This window comes from Epinephelus fuscoguttatus, linkage group LG5 (genome assembly GCF_011397635.1).
Source record: "Epinephelus fuscoguttatus linkage group LG5, E.fuscoguttatus.final_Chr_v1".
Classification (NCBI taxonomy): Eukaryota; Metazoa; Chordata; class Actinopteri; order Perciformes; family Serranidae; genus Epinephelus; species Epinephelus fuscoguttatus.
The window spans coordinates 8,565,881-8,585,202 of NC_064756.1; the positions used below are offsets into that span (position 1 = coordinate 8,565,881).

Genomic DNA, 19,322 nt, shown 5'->3' on the forward strand with positions numbered 1-19,322 from the left:
TCACTGAGCTGAAATATTAGATAACTGCCCCAACTTGTTGCCCAGTGGATGTCTTGTTCTTCTTCTTCTTCTTTCCTTCCTTCCTTCCTCTGGTCTTTGTTTCCTTTAACCTATAATTCCTGCATTCATTCACTTCCTCACTTTTCCATTGTGTGTCCCCTCCCTTCGCTCTTCAGTCTCCTTCAGTCCGTCTCTATTTAATTCCCTCTTTTTGTCTGTCCATCCTTTAAGTTTTTCTTTCATTCACTACTTCCATTTCTTCTTAGTCTATTCTAAACCCCCTCTGATGATCTCTTCTTTCTGCTTCTCCTACAATCATTACATCAGCAACAAAGATGCACTCGGGGCACACTACAGGGCAGGGTGTGTCCTTTCATTTTTCTTAATTTCATTAAATATAAAAGTGAATCCAGACAGAAATGAGCATCAGAACAGCACTACAGAAGCTGACAAACATTTTTGCATCCACTCCATCGAAAGGCCAGTATTGTAAGTTTGCTAATCATTATTATTTTCTTAAAATACCTATGACTGGGTTATTATTTGGCAACAAATCTAAGTAGGTGTGTCACGATAACTACTGTTGTTGGACGATATATTGTCCCAGAAAAAAAATTGATTGGTATTGTCATTTTTAGACCATTTTATGCCACTGACACAATGATGATATAATAGCATAACAATGCAAGTACACCCTGTCAAGAGCAATAAACTTTATATTCTTAGGAATATTTAGACATTGGAATTTGATTTTTAAAAAATAATCCTCGATAAATAAAACATAAATAAATAAAACTGTGCAACCGGAACAATAAATAAACTCACTGCCTCTGTCAATACAAATTGCAAATTTTAAATATTAACATTTGGCACAGGGCTATAGACAGTCATTCCTTAACAGGCAATATACTGCCAATCCAATTTTTCAGTGGTTCGGACCTTTGTTAACAAAAAGTGCAAATTACAAGTGCTTACTGAAAAGTTTTGAGCCCAACCCAGAAAATGGGTAGCTAGGCAAACCAAATTATTTCCATTCTGCGTGGAAGTGTGGGGGAACACATATAAAACAAATACGGAAACAATATTCAGACTTCAAAAAAGAGCAATAAGAATTGTGAACAAAAGCACCTACAGAGAACCATCAAACCCACTCTTCATCAAACTGAAAGCACTAAAATTCAAGGACTTGGTTGACCTCAAAACCATTCAAATCATGCACAAAGCAAAACAGCATCAGTTACCACATGACATCCAAAAGTTGTTTTAATTAAGGGAAAATAACCACAAGTGCAGGGGAATGTGTATGTTCAAAAAGCAGCAGGTACGCACTAACTCAAAAACTCATTGTATATCAGTAAAAGCAAAAAACATGTATGTCACTAAGAAAGTTCAAACAAATTTTTACAAACAACATTCTGAATGGATATGAACACATGAATTTATAACCAATGAACAATGCACCTTGTTTGGCTAATATGCTTTCTTTTCTTCTGTTTTTTACATGCTATGATTGATAAACTATAAAAACATAGCAAAAAAGGGAGTAGGACTAGATAAGTTTTATTAACTTCATCCTACACCCTTTCGAACATGGAATGGCTATTTATGTTGTTATAGAGTTGTCACATCAACTTGTTTTTTTTGTTTTGTTTTTTTTTGCCTAAACTTTATTTTTTAATTTTGTTTATTTGTTTTTAACCTGTTTGGATAAATAAAATAAATGAAATGAAATGAGTATTTTTTATAATCTACCACCTTTATTTGTATATCATTAACCATGTTCATATTTCAAACCCTTTTTGTTTTATTTTTTACAGATTCTTGAAGTGAATAGTGGTCAGTTTGTTGAAAAAGATAGAAGAAGATTGGAGTATCAGTCTGTGATCAAATATCTTCATCTCAAAGCAATTTCACCATCTCAAAACCACCAAGATATGCTCGATACTTAACATGACACTGCCCCTTCATATGCCACAGTCAAACGCTGTGTACAAAAATCCAGAAAGAAAAGAAAAGATGCGTGGCGGGACTGGGATAAGGGTGCTTCAGTACAGCTGGAGCAAGAGTGTTGCCTTTGAGGGGGATGATGTTGAAAAATAAAAGCACTGAAAAATCTGTATCTTGTTTTGTTTCCTTGAGGTTCAAAACCTATCAGCCATCCCTCGTAGATATAAGTAACCACAACAACAACAAGTAGAGCCAAGTAACATGTTTGACATGAGCTTTTAGATTAGCTGTATCGCCACTTTCACATTTGGGAAAACCCTGCTGTTTATTCTGGCATGATGTTAGTAAAAAATGTTGGCGACATTCTTATGTAAACAAACACGAATGTAAACACAAGGGCAATATGTTACAATATGTGGACATGACCTCAATAAGACAATGACATACTTATCGTGACGGGCGTTTTCAGCTTTCAGACACGTTTCAAATCATTAATAAATTAACCTTTGATCTGAGATATTCTTCACCATTTTGGTTGCCAATGTTAAGAATGAACACCCATGTGTGGATTACTATTGATACTCAAAATATCAGCTATCAGACGTGTACTGCAGCGCCACCGCCACAGTGTATGTCTGCCTGTATGTCTGCACCCATCTTCCCTGTCTGTGTTTCTGCATGACCAGCTTGGGCTTTTAGTGCCGGTCGATAAGACACGACCACCCTGTGAAGGTCATTCAGTCTCCCTTTTCACAACAACCCAAACTCCCAAACCACTGTAAAGCCTGCCACTGGCTTTGTTTATCACCAGAAAGGATAACACTCACTGTAATTTTCTCCTCATGTCTCCGTACTGTAAGTGCCTCGGAGAAATGTTCTTTTTGTGTGTGTGTAGCAAGTTTCTGTGTCACCAGATGTTGCTATAAGGAGGATTGTTGTAAATGTTGCTTCCTTGTGGCACGGAAAATGCTGCAAGATTTGCAGATTTGAGAGCAGGCAGATGGTTGATGTCACACAGGCAAATATAGATTGACACTTGACAGACAGATGGATAAACAGATAGATAATATATTCATACATGCAGAGCGAGCATTTGACCGTCTGCTGTGTGTGGACAAGTTCAAAATAAAGAATTTATGATTATAGGATTCTCCAAAAACTAACTTTGAATTGATTCAAACGGATCTCTGACTCAAATAATTATACCTGCAGGAGCAACATATGTTCTTTCAACTCAAAATTTGGATCCCTATCTTGAAATACAGACAATTATATCAACATTTCGTCAACCTCCAAGTGTTTCCTGTTTAGGAATTTACAAAGACAAACAGACGTGAGAGTGGCAGTCAGACAGAGAGTGACGGGGCAGATGTTAAAAGCTTTAAAAGCCTTATTGATTTTAGAGTCCTGGCCTTGTATCTGGTAGCTTCACATGCATAAACACGCATTATGCATGAATGCTTTGTACTGATGGTCAACACTAGAAATCTGAAGAGACACGGTTCACATTAAGACAGCATGTGGTTTGCTTTCAGCACACAGATTCATGTATGTGGCAAAATGTCTTCCTGTCTGGACAGATCTGACAGGAGGTCAGAGGTCAGAGGTCGCAGAAAGTGACCTGGATATTGACACACAATGACACACACACACACACACACACACACACACACACACACACACACACACACACACACACACACACACACACACATAAATACACAACATGAGAGGCAGTATACATGACAGTGTGTTGTACTTTTACTCTCCAGCAGGGGCACTGTTACACAGGCAACAATGTCTCCTCTCCTCTCCTCTCCTCTCCTCTCCTCTCCTCTCCTCTCCTCTCCTCTCCTCTCCTCTCCTCTCCATTCTTCATTGTGTGTGCTTTTTACATGAAAATTAAATTATCTTATAAATTACAGCCCACAAACTACAGTTTATTTGTTGTGCACATACCAGGTATCAATAAGATACTGGTTATATACGGGTCCAAATACATATGTAAAATACAGGAAGACATTATATATATTAATACATAGGTGGGTAACAAGTTTTTGGTACTATAATTTAATTTTTTTTTTGCAAAAAATTAACTAGGAAATGACATTTTAAAGGGTTTTTAAATTTTCAGATTCAGATTCAGATTTTTTTTTTCAGATATTGTCATTGCACGAACATACAACAAAATTCAGGTACACTCAAGGACCAGGCTCATATATAAGAATAAGTAAGAATTAGTAATAAAATAGTAATGAAAATAAATGCTCCTATTCCCCTCACATTCTACACAATTGTAGATACACTCATTTCCAACGTATGCATCTAATGGGAATTAAAAAAAGTGCTCATGCATATTATTGCACTTAAGAAAAAGAACAGTAATGTGTTTAAGTGAGTTTGCTTCAGTTCAGATTTCAGCAATGGCTTTAGGGTATGAGTATTGTAGTGCATGTTTTGATGGATCTGTAGCGTTCTTTGAAGGGCAACTGTTCAAACAGGTGGTGAGCAGGATGGAGTCTTTTAGGATGTTATGTGTTTTCTGCAGGCACCCAGAGGTGAAGATGTCGTCCAGGGCAGGTAGCTGTTGTTGTATGATAATATAGAGTGAGTGTTGAGTGTTCCACAATAGCTATAAAACAAAAATGTGCCTGCTCAGGGCAACTTCTAGCTCACCTGCTTGAGTGTGTGCCCCAAATAGGCTGAGTGCTCTGCAGTGGCCTGGGTTAGATTCTGACCTGTGGCCCTCTGCTGCGTGCAATTCCCCCTCTCTCTCCCACCTTACCTGTCAGTCATAGCTGTCCTGTCAATAAAGCCAAGAAAACGAAATAAAGGGTGTGCTTTACATCCATCCATTTTCATCCACTTATCTGGGTCTAGGGTGCAGGGGCAGCAGGCTGAGCAAAGCACCCCAAGCCTCCCTCTTCACAGCAACAATCTCCAGCTCCTGCTTGGGGACCCCGAGGCGTTCCCAGGCCAGATGAGATATACAGTATAATCCCTCCAGTGTGTTCTGGGTCTGCCCCGGGGCCTCCTACCAGTGGGATGTGCCCGGAACACCTCTAACAGGAGGCGCCCAGGAGGATCCTGATCAGATGCCCGAACCACCTCAACTGACCCCTTTCGTCACGAAGGAGCAGCGGCTCTACTCCGAGCTCCTTCTGGATGTCTGAGCTCCTTAGCCTATCTCTAAGGCTGAGCCCAGACACCCCACGGACGAAACTCATTTTCGGCCGTTTGTATCTGCGACCTCATTCTTTCTGTCACTACCCAGAGCTCATGACCATAGGTGAGGGTTTGGATGCAGATGGGCCAGTAAACTGAAAGCTTCGCCTTCCAGCTTAGCTCCATCTTCATGACAGTCCGCTCACATCGCTGCCATGCTTTGCAAAGATGAAAAATATATATATAGATGTATGCAGGGGAACATTGGTGTAGATGTCAGGGGCACAGAGAGGACACATCAGCTTGTTTTTAAAAGTAAGCATGAGTGATTCCAGTGGGGTTAACGGCTGCTACCTTTTGGTGACAGTATGAAACTATCAGGACACAAAAGTAAAGCTGCGTGAGAACGCTGCCTTTATGTACTGTAAATTAAAGCAGTCACTTGTTCGACCTTTTAATTACAATTTATTTACAGGGTGTGAGCTGGGTTAGGAGCTAATAGCCGTTATTTTTTTTAGTGTGTGTACACTGACATAAGGACAAGGAACGGGAGAGAGCTCCATTATCACAGTATAAGTAGAGTATGCGGACTGTAAAATGAAACAGTCACCTCTTTTTCATTGTAATTACAAAGTTCAAGGTCTGTCTTAAATTTGTTTCCACTGTACTTCTCCCTCTTGCTACCAGTAGATACTCAGCGTTTATTTTATTGTACTAAGTATTTTACGGGCTCTGTAATTTGCGGGCTGTAATCTAACGTGTAAGCGTAAATGATTGAGAGGTTGACATTTCCTTCTCCCTATATCTTCCTCCATCACACTCACCCCTCCTCTCTGCTCCTCACCAGGAAGACCTTGCTGTGATCAGCGCAGAGGGAGGTCTCCTTTCACCCACAATGTTGTCACTGTCTGTCTCTCTCTCCTCATGCTCATCTGATCTCAGCACAGTGAAAGAAGTGTGTGTGTGTGTGTGTGTGTGTGTGTGTGTGTGTGTGTGTGTGTGTGTTCGTGCTGCCCCGCTACTTCCTCTGCCTTCCTCTCTCTTTCTATTTTCGTTCTTTTCCAGAGTTGCTGCTTTTCTCCCAAATATCTGTCACCCCCTCCTCCTCCTCTTTTCCTCTTCCCCTTCTCCCTCACTCTCTCCCAGCCCACAAAAACCCATACCATTGGTTGCCATGGGATCCGGTTGCCATGGAGCAGCAGTGAGGTTTTCACATGGTCCTCGCGTGTATGCGTGTCTGCCGTGGCGTGACGGAGTTTGGATGCCATGTTGATTGGGTCGAGGGAGAGAGGTGTTGAGTTGGGATGTGAGGTTTGAAAACTAGCTGCTGCGATGTAGTCGGCCCCAACAACCTGACCCACATACAAATGCACAGACACACACACACCCTAGAGGATGTAGAGCTATTGATCATGTAATCTAGTGCCAAGCTTGATCAGCTGACATGCACCTAGTGTGTTTGTCCGAAGCCACTTGAAGACATACTCACACACTCCTCCGTCATCTTACAGTTGGTCAATGAGGCTTTGTCTATAACTACAGGCTTCGGTCTGTAGAGAAAGATAAGTCAGCAATATTGGAGACGTATGATGATGGAGAGTCGTTGAGGAGAAGAGAGACAGATGAGGGGAGAGAAAGAAGAAGGAAAAAAAAAGAGAGGTATTGACCAGAGGCAGAAATCGATGAGCAGCCTGTCAGGATAAGGCAGTGGATTTGGCTGTCACGCTCCCCTATTGGACAGCCCGTCCGTCTGAGTGCAGTTTTACAGAGCGTGACTGGATAAAGTTTGGGGGGATTTTTATCAGCAGATGATTGGATAGCTTGTGTTTGGTTTAACAGAAGGCACTGAGGCTGTGAGAGAACATGATGATGAGCTGAAGCGGCTGACATCTCCTAACGAAGCATGTTGAGTGAACCCACTTCAGGATTATCCACCTGTTTCTTTGTAGCACAGTTGTTGAGCACAGCAAAACAACTTTTAGTTGGAGCTGCACTCCTGAAGTAGCACTTGTGGACGAATTAGCAGCTCTCTTCAGCTTTACAAGAGTGTGGACTCGAGTCATGTGAGTTGAGACTTGAGTCAGACTTGAGTCACAAATTTGATGACTTTAGACTCGACTTGAGATTGTAGAAAGAACTTACAACTCAATTTGAACTTTAACACGAATGACTAATGACTTCACTTTGACTAGAGCCCTTAGACTTGACGAAGACACGCAACTTCCAACTTTGTTTGACATTTGAAGTTGCACAAAGAACAGTAAGTCTAAATATCAACAGTTAGCAAGCTAATGCTTAGCTAACGTTAGCTTAACAGCTACGCAACTTTTCAACAAATCGATGCAGATTTTGAAAAGCATTCATGGTTTTTGTAAATGTAACTGGCATTACTTTAATTGAAGAGTACGACTTGTTTAGGGCTCAAAACTCTAGTGCTGCCCCCCCAACAAAGAATTTTCCTAGTCGACCAATAGTCGTCATGTAGGGCCATTAGTCGACTAGTTGCACGCATGTTTACCACATTAATTTAATTATTAAATTATATATTTTGGGCGGGGCAACACAATGGTTTGAGTTCAGGGTCTGAGAAAGAATAGTATCAGTAACATTGTTAACACTGTGCTACATTACAGAGAAATACAAAACCGTACTAATGAACCTTCATTAATATAGGCCTATATTTTATCTCCAAGTGCACGTCACACACTGAGCGAGCCGCCTGTTAATGACGCTGTGGGCTAATGGGCATGTAGCTACTTCCATGTTTCAGATGATACGTCATGTTTGTAGTCGACCAATGAAGATGAGTTTACATATCACCTTGGGTTCGTCCTTCACCTTCTCAAAATGATCCCACACTTTGGATTTCCTGCCCGACATGTTATTAACTAGCCTGTGGAATAACCGCAGGTATCAGCCCTGGAAATTAACCTGACTCCTGTCTGACTGCTGAGTCCTTTCAAATTAAATTCCCACATGGTCCAGTCACATAGGTTTTGATTTATTTTGACAAGACGAAACTCCTAATAGAGTTTTTTGCGACTAAGCTACCAGTGAAATCTTGCCAACTAATGAACTTTATGGTTTACTAATATTTGGTTAACTATTAGGGGGCAGACCTACAAAAAAAGTTCAGGACTTGGGATTTAACTTGGAACTTGTGAGCAAAGACTTGAGCCTTACTTGTGACTGGCAAAACAATGACTTGGTCTCACCTCACCTTTCCTTTAGCATCTTTCTTTTGGTTTTATGACGTAAAACTGTACTGTAAATTTACGGCTCTAATCAACATAATTTCCAGCTTCAGCCGGCAACTGTTTCCAACAACAACAACAACAACAAAAAGCTTCAGTAAACCCATCGTAGCTTCTCTACCTGTCCAGCATGAAATCAGCCACAACGAAAGTCAGTTATTTCCCTCAGGAGTTGGTAGAGACCAAATCAGAGATAAAAGGAGAGTTGGTATTGGACTAATATTCATCAGGTGGCCAAAAACATGACTTAAGATGAGTGTCGATAAACATGCTGGATGTGTAAATAAGCAACTATTTGCCAGCACATTCACTAGAGCAACCTTCTGAGTTGAAAATATGTAAATGTTGTCTTCAAAGTGACCAAAAATGCAGGTTTAAGAAGTCTGAGAGTATAATAGATTTTGTGAAATGTTTTTTTTTGCATCAGTTTAAACTCTAAACATTACTCCCCATTACGTTGGACACTGCTGAATTACAGACCAGTCCCATGTACACACACACACACACACACACACACACAATTGAGGTTTTGGGTAAATGCCTGAAGTATGCGGTTTGTTAAGGGAAATTATGTCATTGAAAGTGGTTGGTTTTTAATTTCCTCCATTTGGCTTAGTCACAGAAAAGAAAACAAGAAAACACAACTTTGTTTCTTTCTCGTGTGAACCGGATTATGTTCTCTTCAGTTGTGTGTTCAGATTTATGATGCTATGATAATGCTTTTATGTAATGATTTTCAATTTTATTACATATAATTTGGAAAAATGCAGCTGGAAATTGAACCTCACGTAAACAGAAAAGTTTATTTTTATACACAGTTCAGAGTTTTGTGCACGAGCTTCACCTTGATTTTAAAGTCAGACACAAGGATGGTTTTGTCTTGAAATTAACTCCATTTTGATTTTAGTTTTTTTCTTTTATGACAGACCTTTTTGAGGATTCATGTCACTTTCCCCTGACATATTTTCAACCCTGCTCATTTCAAGTCAGACAGGCTGATTGCTACATTGAAAAAAAAAAAAAGCGACTTTTTGGCAAATCAACACGTAATAAACGTCGTCGAAATGAATGACTTGCTCAGTGATCGCACATAATTTATTTTAGCTGTGTTATAGTTTCCAGTGAGGGCACAGTAAGTAGGTTATAGCTTGTTACTGTATGTAAGTCTGCGCTCGAGGCCCTGCTGACCGCTGCTGCACTGGAAGACTGCTTACTAGATAGATCATTGAGTATTTGTAACCCCACAGATCATTAATTATGGTTGTGTGTGTGTGTGTGTGTGTGTGTGTGTGTGTGTGTGTGTGTGTGTGTAGAAGGAGCCTCATTTACATTCAGACAGGGTTGGTTAAAATAACAGGCCGTTATGGAGTCACTGAGGCATGGCGGTTGTAAAACCACAGAGTCTCAGATTTAACATGTTCGCAGACACAAACATATTACACACACACACACACACACACACGCACAGCACGATTAGGTTTCTCTGTTTCGGCTCTTACTGGTGGCAAAGCTCACTTGAGACACGTGCCAGAGGGCTTATTTATTGTGAGCAGGAAGTGTGTCTGCTACCACCTGGCTGGTGAGATCATCATGTTTCATAACTACACGGCAGCTATAATAGGCTTATGCTAGTGTCTGTGAAGTAGACGGATATACACACTCAGACAGATGAATTTGCGTGCACAAGCAGATGCTGCACAGTTATTCAGCACTAAAGAGATAACATCTACCCTCGTCTGATTATAAATTTCTGTCCCTTTTGTCTTCTTCGGTGGCTTTGTGTTCACTTATTTTTAGATTCCTTTTCTTCTCACCCTCCTCTTCTTTCGGTCTGTGCATCTCGCTCCCAGAGGAGTGCAAAAGAAAGGAGGAGGAGGACGAGTTAATAATGTGGATTAAAGGTCGATATAATGCAGAACAAATGACGGAAATGACGTGCAGCTCAAAATTCACTCCTAATGAGCCGTCTTTGTATCACCTTCAATGTGAGAGACGTCAGAAGGTATCTCATACTGTAGCACACTGTAACCGTTTTTGCAGTCACATAATTGCCAAAGCAGAAAATTAGATTTAATTTAGATACACAAAATGATTGCCTGAAATTACACCCCAGAGTCCACACATCAGATTTACACAACAATAGACCGACAACATTAATACCGCAGTGACATTTGTGTGGGATTTTATCTGTGTTTGTAAATGTCACAGTTGCAGTGCAGCTTTCAACAACAGGAAATTACTTTACTGTCTCAAAATAATGTGAGGGGTGTGTCACAGTATCGCAATAGGGAGCCATCATTTTTTATTTTTGAATAACTGCTTAAGATTCCTGTCTTGCTTCCTGAAGATTTTCATCAAACATAAACCACACAGCACTGTTTCTGTTGACATGTCATCTTACTTAACACCATAAGCTGTCGCAGTCTTTAGTATCGCTTGTGAAATGTATTTGAATATTTATTCATATGCCTTTTTGCAATTAGAGCAAGCCTCCTGCAGTGAGCATTAATACAAGTTCCCCCACGGGGACAATTAAGTACATCACAATCACAGTGATGTTAGGCCTATCAAGTGTTCATGTCAACACACTGTGCAATGGAAACAACTGACAGTAATCATAAAGAGAGATGATGGTGAATGTTGCCAGTCAGCTACAAATACCCACAAGGACAACAAGGACGTTTTGATCCCTCTCAGTCTCATCCACTGTTGATCTCTGGCTCGAGGTGTTGCTGGGTAAATAGCTTAGGGGATGAACTGGCATCATGGAAGGCTAGGAATGTGTGAGACGAAAGAGATAGCATTAATACTAAACTGAGTTACAGTATCTCTGAGCTGAGCCTCAGCTGTAGCTTCCTATTTAAAAACCTCCTCTATCCTGAAGCACAGGCCGAAATGTTTGGATCCAGGTGCATTTACACGTCTGCTAAAGCCTCTTTCACACATGCACTGCAAACCTGAACTTACCTACACATTACCTGGAGGAGGTGTATGTGAGAACGCACACGTCCAAATCAGCTGGACCACACATTTAACGGACTTTATCCTGCCAGCTGCCTAGTAAAGAGTCTGTGTAACGTCCAACTGAGCAGGCGAGTTGATGTTCCTGTCATGCAACTAGCACAAAACTAGAAGAATACAAACATCAGAGGGTGAAGAAGGAGAGTCATTTACACAATGATGCTGACAAAAAGGTCTAACTAGAGCGGCGGTTCTCAAATAGTGTGCCGCAATGCAGTGCAATGCAATGTAGTTTAATTTAAGTAAAATCTTCACAGGAACCTATTTGTTGTCGTTCACGTGGGAATTATCTTACATTATTTCCTGTTTAGATGGATGTGTTAATGGTGCGTTAATGTCATTTTAGAAAGTTTAAAATTAATCCTTGAATAATTTTGTGCATAAATATTACATGAGTAATAGTCTGTTGTTAATTGTTATTTCATATTAGTCAATAATAACAAACATTTATGTCATGATAAGAGTGATAACACACGTTATAGAGACTATTGTGCACAGATATGAATACAGGTGTGCCTTGAGATTTTGGCTTGCCCTTTGGTGTGCCTTGGGCACAAAAGTTTGAAAACCACTGAACTAGAGAGGCGACAAGATTCAGGAACTTCTGTCAGTGGAGGGCTGATGCTTAAATTGTCTGACAAATTCAACGAATGGCAAGAGACCAAACTGGCTGTGTAAATAAAACACTGCAATTTCGACTGCATCCTTTTTGCACCATGTCCTGCTCCTGCACCACTTGCCTAAACCACATGGTGTATTTCAAGTAGAACGCCTCTGACACGGACAATTTCCTGTTGTGTGCTTCATGTGTGATAGGTCAACTCTGGACATTAAATCCAAAGTTCACATGAGATAACGACTTTAGTTGTGTACTTACAGGGTTAGCTAACCCATGATGCTTTTGGTGCAAGGTGTGAACAAGTTGAAGTATCGTTCATTTGCTCCTAAATCCTCTCAGGCCAACACCCAGCTGCCAACAAGCCTATAAACCCTTACTGTGTCTTCAAGTTCAGGAATCAAAGGTGTCAGAACCCCAGCAACACTTGTAATATTTAGAACAACTTCATTGCAAGACTCTGCTTGTGGTGACCCCGATGAAGGCCACAAACTGATGCAATAAAGTTGTTCAAATGGTTGTTTTTTGATCTTGCGCAAGAAACCCTCACCCTGCTTCAGGAATGTCAGTTTTATGCAAAACATATTTCAGAGTGTCAGGGTTGATCCCTCCTTCATGTCTTCAGTTGTGTTGGCCCTCAGTCCCCAAACAGCTCACCTCTAGAAACAGTGCTCGGCCACTCTTGTTCAAACTCAGTTACCTGTCCTCCACCTTGACTGAAAGTTGTCCCTGTTTGTTTCTTGTCTCAGCTCCTGCACTGTTCCAATAACCAGTTCCCTCTCCAAGTACTAGGCCCTCAAATTAACCCTACTTTCAGTGCCAAACCTTGCTCTTCTTTACACCTATTCAGACATAAAAAGAGCTGTGCAGGCAGCTGTCTTGGTGGGGACCTGTTGCGTCGGTTACCGGTGCAACGATGAAATGTGATCCACAAAGTGCAGTCAGATGAGAGTGAAGCGTGACGGACAGATCATGGTTTCAGTTTAAACGTTAATAATGTAAACAGCTCTTCTCATGCTTCAAATTGCTCTTGACTTTTCAAGTATTATTTACCAAGTGCTGTGAGTCCCTAAACATATCCGCTTTGCCGATGTTGCATTTGGTTGCAGTGAGAGTTTCTGCCAAACTACCCTGCCTCTGTACCCCTCTTGTGTCCCGTTTAGACATATGAGGAGGCTGTTTTTCATGCAGTGCTGTTGTCTGTCAGAACATGGCTTTAGTCTTTTGTCCTAGCTCTGTCTCCAGTTTTATCCCTGGTCCTCTCCCTGCTAGCCCCCAACCTCTGCACCTACCCTTCCTCAAGGCACAGCACCTGTGTCCTGATTTAGCTTTGACCAACCCTTACCCAAGCATCAGCTACTTTGCCCCTCTTACTACACTTGAAAAAAGTACATGTACTTTTTTGCCTGGAGTATAATTTACCATAAGTGACCATACAATGCATCCCTGTAATGGTTCCTGAGGCAGCGTGATACATCGACTGCTCCACATCTGTTATACAGTAGAAGCGTTGGCCTATACAGTATGTAAATCTGCAGCATGACCCACAAACCTATGAAGCTCCCAAACCTTGTGAACCAACTATAAACTAGATTTACTGTAACTTTACTGTAGGTCTTAGATGAATTGCAATTCAGCAACTGCAAGGCCAATTCTCACCTCAACACCGCACTAATGTTTTTAGACACATATTTCACACGCAAAACATTCAGATGAAGTAGGTTTCTGCAGCTTTGCCAGCAAATGTTTTCCAGGCTTGAAATGTGGAACAGAGATCAGTGGATTCTCAAAACATGGAACACTCGTACAACCAGGTGCTCGCTTGGGTGTGGTCGGAAGGTTTCAGCACTACTTAATCATCTGTTGGGAACACCGTCTGCTGTGTTTCCGTGGCCAGCCCTTCAGCATCCAGCACTGGGCAGCAGCGCTCTCCCTCACGTCCAGTAACGCCCCTGTGGAAACATACTACCAGACTGAGTTCCAGTCCTCACGTTAGACACATCCTCCAGCCCTGGCCTTATTCCCCAGTTCCAGCTCCAGCGCCTCTCCCCAGGCTCCAGCCCCAGTTCTTGCCCTCTCCCCCAGTGCACTCTTGACCAGTGCGCCCATAGCAGATGGAGAGCAAAGAAAACTGTGTCACCACCAGCCATAGCTCGCTCACTCACCCCTCCCCTTTTCTCTTTCTCTCTGTGACTCTATCCTCCCACTCCCTTCTATCCTCACTCCCAGGATTTGGTGCATCAAACATTGATTTGTCTTTATTTTTAGAGCAGCTGCGAGCGTATGTGCGTAGTGCGTGCGTACGTGCGCAGTACTTGTTTGTGTGTATCTGTGTACCAGATGCTCATCCATGCTGGGTCGTGGGCAGTTTGATTGTTTGGGTGCATCACTGTGCATGTCTTTGCGAGTGTGTCAGAGCTCCTTTTTCCAAGTTAATCCCTTAAGAAGAGGTGTGGTTCTCTTTCTCGCTCTCGCTCTGCGCTCCCTCTCCTCTCTGTCCCTCACTCTGAGCGCAATATCATCACATGCTCTCCTCTCATCTTCTTCTTGTGCTGTTGTTGCTGTGGCCGCTAGTCTGAGGGAGTTCTTTCTCTCAGCCTGTCATCTCTGCATCTCCTCTCATCCGCTGGCATTGCTGTGTGACATGAGTTCTTGTGGCGAGATGGGGGAGGCCATCGAGCTCAGGTGAGTCATATGCAGAGTAGGGGGTGTGAACTGTTTGTGTTTGTTTAGCAACTGGCAGGTCATATCCATCATGCATATGCACTGTTTGTGTATCTGTGCACATGTGTGTCTGTTCTTCTGCTTTGCCGTGTGTGATTGTGCACCTGGGAGTATTTTGGTTTCAAACTGGGTCGACTGTTACTGTAGCAGTTAGTACCTTGGGCTATTTTTCTCAGCCTCACCTCTTTTTCTGTCCATCAAGTTGACCCTGTTTCAACAAGGCAGAAATCTGCAGGCTCTATAGAGGTCAACAGGAGATGTTGGGTTGTCGTGAGAGTGATAGCTGCGGCTTGTCGTTGTTGTTGTTGTTGGGTTATTGGCTACGGTGGTATTTTAGTCACTGCCAAACTGATAATAGGTCTAGTCCAGCCTGTTTCCACAGGGCTCATAGCAGCTAATAGCCTTAGCAGATGCATTAGCCCCCATGCCCATATGGAAGAGATTAAACCTGCTACATTGATACAAACGCCCAACAGTTTTTTGTTTTTTTTTTTGCATTAGTGCCTCCATATGTTTTTGCGTGCACCTATAGATATGAGTATGTTCGTACATGTTTTGTTTTTTTACATAGCAGAAAAGATATGTGTTTCTAAGTCTTGATGGAGGAAGGACTGGTTTGCTTCAATTCCCGAATTCAACACTTCCTCTCTTCCCTCTCTCTGCCCTCATGATTAGATAATTGAGGAGGACAGCTCTCATGTGTGTTGCAAAAAAGAAAGGCAATGTGTGAGAACACTGCGGACGACAGAGACCGGTGTAACGAGTGAAATGAGGACAGACGAGGAACAGCAAGACGGAGACTCAACAGGAGGGAGAAGATGAGAGGAGGGGTGTGAAAGTGAAAGTTGAGTTTGAGAAGGGAAGGGTGGAAGAGAGTGTGTGAGGAAAAAGCTGAGGAAAAGATTTATTATGGAGTGAATATGATTTTCCTCCTGTTTCAGCAAAGGATACAATCAGACTGAAGATAGTGGTTTATATTACCACCTGGCCTTGAAGGATATCAAAAAGTATTTTGCAGGTTTGTGCAGACATGAGAGTGGATTCTTTTTAACATGTGCAAAGAAAAGAGTTTGAAGGAGGTTAGCGACCTGAGAAAACAGTCAGTGAAGCTAAAAAGAAGGGGAAATATATGACTTTGATACACAAAACTTTGCAAAGCCTTGTTTGACTGAGCTCAGTGTTTACGAATGCAGGCAGCAGAGCCGCACCGGGTCACTTGGCATTCTTCTCTGACCCAAGAGTCTGACGTACAATCTGCACAATTCAAGCTCAAGGGTGGGGTTGACAAGACATTGAGAAATTACAGCAGCAACAATAAGTTCCTCAGCTGGGGAACATTTTGAATTTGAATGAAGTGATTGTGTTTAAAGGCTTATTTTGGGTTGTTTTTGAGTTCACTACAGGAAACTCGAATATCGCTTAGTCTAGAAAAGCCCTCAGTGTTCAACATGTGTTTTGATTATGTCCATGAAGACATGACAGTTAGCAGCAAATATGGAGTTTTGGAGCGTTGGTGTGAATTTCTTCCTGCCTGGAGTAAGTTAGTCTATAATGTCCATGGTGTGTGAGTCTCATCTCTGACTCCAGAGATGAAAGTGCGCTGCATACTTTGCTGCCATGTCAGAGACGTAATACAGTTGATAAACCAGCCTTGGGCACTGTGATAGACTGATCGGAGGGAATACAAAGTGGGAACACAGCATGACAATATGATACTGGAGCATATCGACTAGACTGCTCCAATTCACGCCTGGCTGCACTGTGTTTAGATTAGCTTCCACACAAACACAGACACACTCACAGTTTTCCCATCACAGATACATGCGAACATGCAAACATGGACATTCTTTGACATGGATGCAGACACAATGCCATATGCTATGGTGCATACATGAACACACACACACACAATCACAAACAAATATAAAGCTAGCGTGGTCCGTACCCATACCTGCTGTTCCAAGGGCAGAGGGGGATTTGGATATTGTTATGTTAATCTGCCTCTCCTTTGTATTTTTGGACCCATTCAGACACACACACACAAGCCTGCACACACAGGTATGAACGCATTCAATCATGCACAGACTTTTGTGCACAAATGCAATGCATGCAATCATGTTTAGAAAGACAAGAATACTTTTTTCCACAAAAAATAGTGCCTGTGTTTCTGCAGGGAAACTTCCATTCGGTAAGTTTCCCTGCAGAAACACAGAGTACAACACACACACACACACACTCACGCACACACACCAGGCTTAACTTGGGTGGGTGGGAATTGAAACAGTGGCAGGAGGGGTGGTGACACAGCGCCGTGATAAGCCAGGAAGAAGAGGATAATAGGTGTGGGAGCTGTGTGTGCATGTGTGTATCTCATGGTGTTGAGGTGACAGTGCGTGTGTATACACACGTGTGAATGCACCAGCACACGCTCCCTCTGTCTCTCCCTCTCTCTCCGCAAAGCTAACACGATATCACTTGAAGTTTCCCAGCTAAATCCTATTTTCAGAAAAGACTGGGAAGCAGATAATTTTAATTGCAGGATGTTTTCTCAGACTCCCGGCTTTGCCAGACTGCCCTCCTCGGCCCCCTTATTCGATTTGTGCCTTGAATGAGTGAGGCAGGAGGAGCGGGAACATGATGTGTGCGCTAAATGAATTGTATGTATGTGTGTGTGTGGAATATGAGGAGAGTGTGCTACTGTCTTTGAGCATGATATTATGTGTCAGTTTGAGAGTGCGAGTTAGATGTGAGCATTCGCTGTAGTCAAACCAGGACAAGAGTTGCTGCGCTGCTTCCTGGATCTATCCATCTTCTTATTGTTGACATCTTATTTCATTCCAAGTACTTTCCTAGGAGTTTACCTATCTTGTCTAAAGGTTATCTAAGTTATCTTAACTGTTTGACTCTCAGATGCCAAATTAACTTTAATCTCTCTTTCTCTTTGCTTTATATTTTCATTTCATTTGATGAAGAATGAATTTAAAGAATAATATGAGCGGGCGAAATGTTTCATTGTCCAGTCTAATACATGCAAGGACACGTTCCTTCACTTTATTTTCCACTGGATTCTACTGTTTACCTTGTGACTGTCTTGATAAATGATAAAATAATCACTGCTGGGATATTTAGGATTTTTAAGACTTGTTAAATCACACCTCAGAGTATATTACAAACTTCTGTGCAGTGCTTTGGGCTCTAATTCCTGAGATCAAAACTAACTTGGTGAATTAATTCTTTGAGTGATTCCTAAAAATACACCAGACACAAGCTTTCAGACGATTATCACCAGTTTAACATCCATCACAATTTACTTACCAACCTCCATGGTTCAACTTTGACTTCCTGTATTTGCTGTAGTTGTGTGTGCTTTGAAATGAGGTAACGTGAAACAAGAATTTTTTTGCGGCTCTGGCACTGTGAGAAAATGCTTCACCACCTAAGTCGAAGGGTTTTATAATGATCTTGAACTTCCTGCTGTTTATTCTGGCTTCATGTTGGCTCCCTCCACAGTTGCTCGTCCTGAGATTTGGTTTTTTTTCAAAGATTATTTTTATGGCTTTTTACGTTTTGACAGGACAGTCTAAGAGTGAAGGGGAGAGAGAGAGAGAAGGGATGACATGACATTGAACTCATGGTCGCAGCAGGACATAGCCTTTGTACATGGGATGCACGCTCTACCCCGTGAGCTACTGGGTGCCCCCTTTTTGAGGTTTCTACCATTTTTTCCCCGTTCCCAGTTTTTCCTATTTCCACTGTGAGAGTCCAAGGACAGGGGGATGTTGTATGCTGTAAAGCCCTCTGAGGCAAATTGTGATTTGTGATATTGGGCTTCCATCCATCCATCCATCCATCTATTTTCAACCGCTTATCTGAAGCCAGGTCCCGTGGGCAGCAGGATGAGCAAGGTATTCCAGACATAACTCTCCTCAGTGATGCTTTCCAGCTCCTCCTGGGGGACCCCGAGGTGTTCTTGGGCCAGATTTTTTATTCCCGTTAAAGGTTTTTTTTGGGGGGAGTTTTTCCTTATCTGCTGCAAGGGTCCTAAGGACAGAGGGATGTTGTATGCTGTAAAGCCCTTTGAGGCAAATTGTGATTTGTGATATTGGGCTTTATATATAAAATTGATTGATTGATTGATTGATTGATTGATGAGATATATAATCCCTCCTTTGTGTTCTTGTTCTTCCCTGGGGCCTACTACCAAGTGGGTGTGCCCTCTAGCAGGAGGCACCCAGGAGGATCCTGATCAGATGCCCGAACCACCTCAACTGACCCCTTTCGTCACGAAGGAGCAGCGGCTCTACTCCGAGCTCCTTCTGGATGTCTGAGCTCCTTAGCCTATCTCTAAGGCTGAGCCCAGACACCCCACGGACGAAACTCATTTTTGGCCGCTTGTATCTGTGACCTCATTCTTTCAGTCACTACCCAGAGTTTATGACCACAGGTGAGGGGTTGGGACATAGATGGACCAGTAAATCAAAAGCTTTGCCTTCTGGCTCAGCTCCCTCTTCACCATGATGGTCCAGTGCAGTGCCTGTATCACTGCAGATGCCAAGCAGCCGATCCATCTCACACTCCACACAATTAATGGAAGT

General features: G+C 42.1%; 1 protein-coding gene across 3 annotated transcripts in view; it reads left to right on the forward strand.

The window, feature by feature from the left end:
* The window catches only part of numbl (NUMB like endocytic adaptor protein), an 83,818-nt gene that overhangs the window by 28,436 nt on the left and 36,060 nt on the right, over positions 1-19,322 (forward strand). Inside the window, exon 1 of one of the 3 annotated variants that reach the window (XM_049575971.1) lies at positions 14,403-14,688. The exons of 1 other annotated variant lie outside the window; for it this stretch is intronic. In XM_049575971.1, the coding sequence (XP_049431928.1) occupies positions 14,648-14,688 (41 nt within the window). In that variant the 5' untranslated portion in view covers positions 14,403-14,647. Of the gene's footprint in view, positions 1-14,402; positions 14,689-19,322 lie in introns of those variants that run through there. One more of the 3 variants, XM_049575972.1, reaches the window with a different exon arrangement.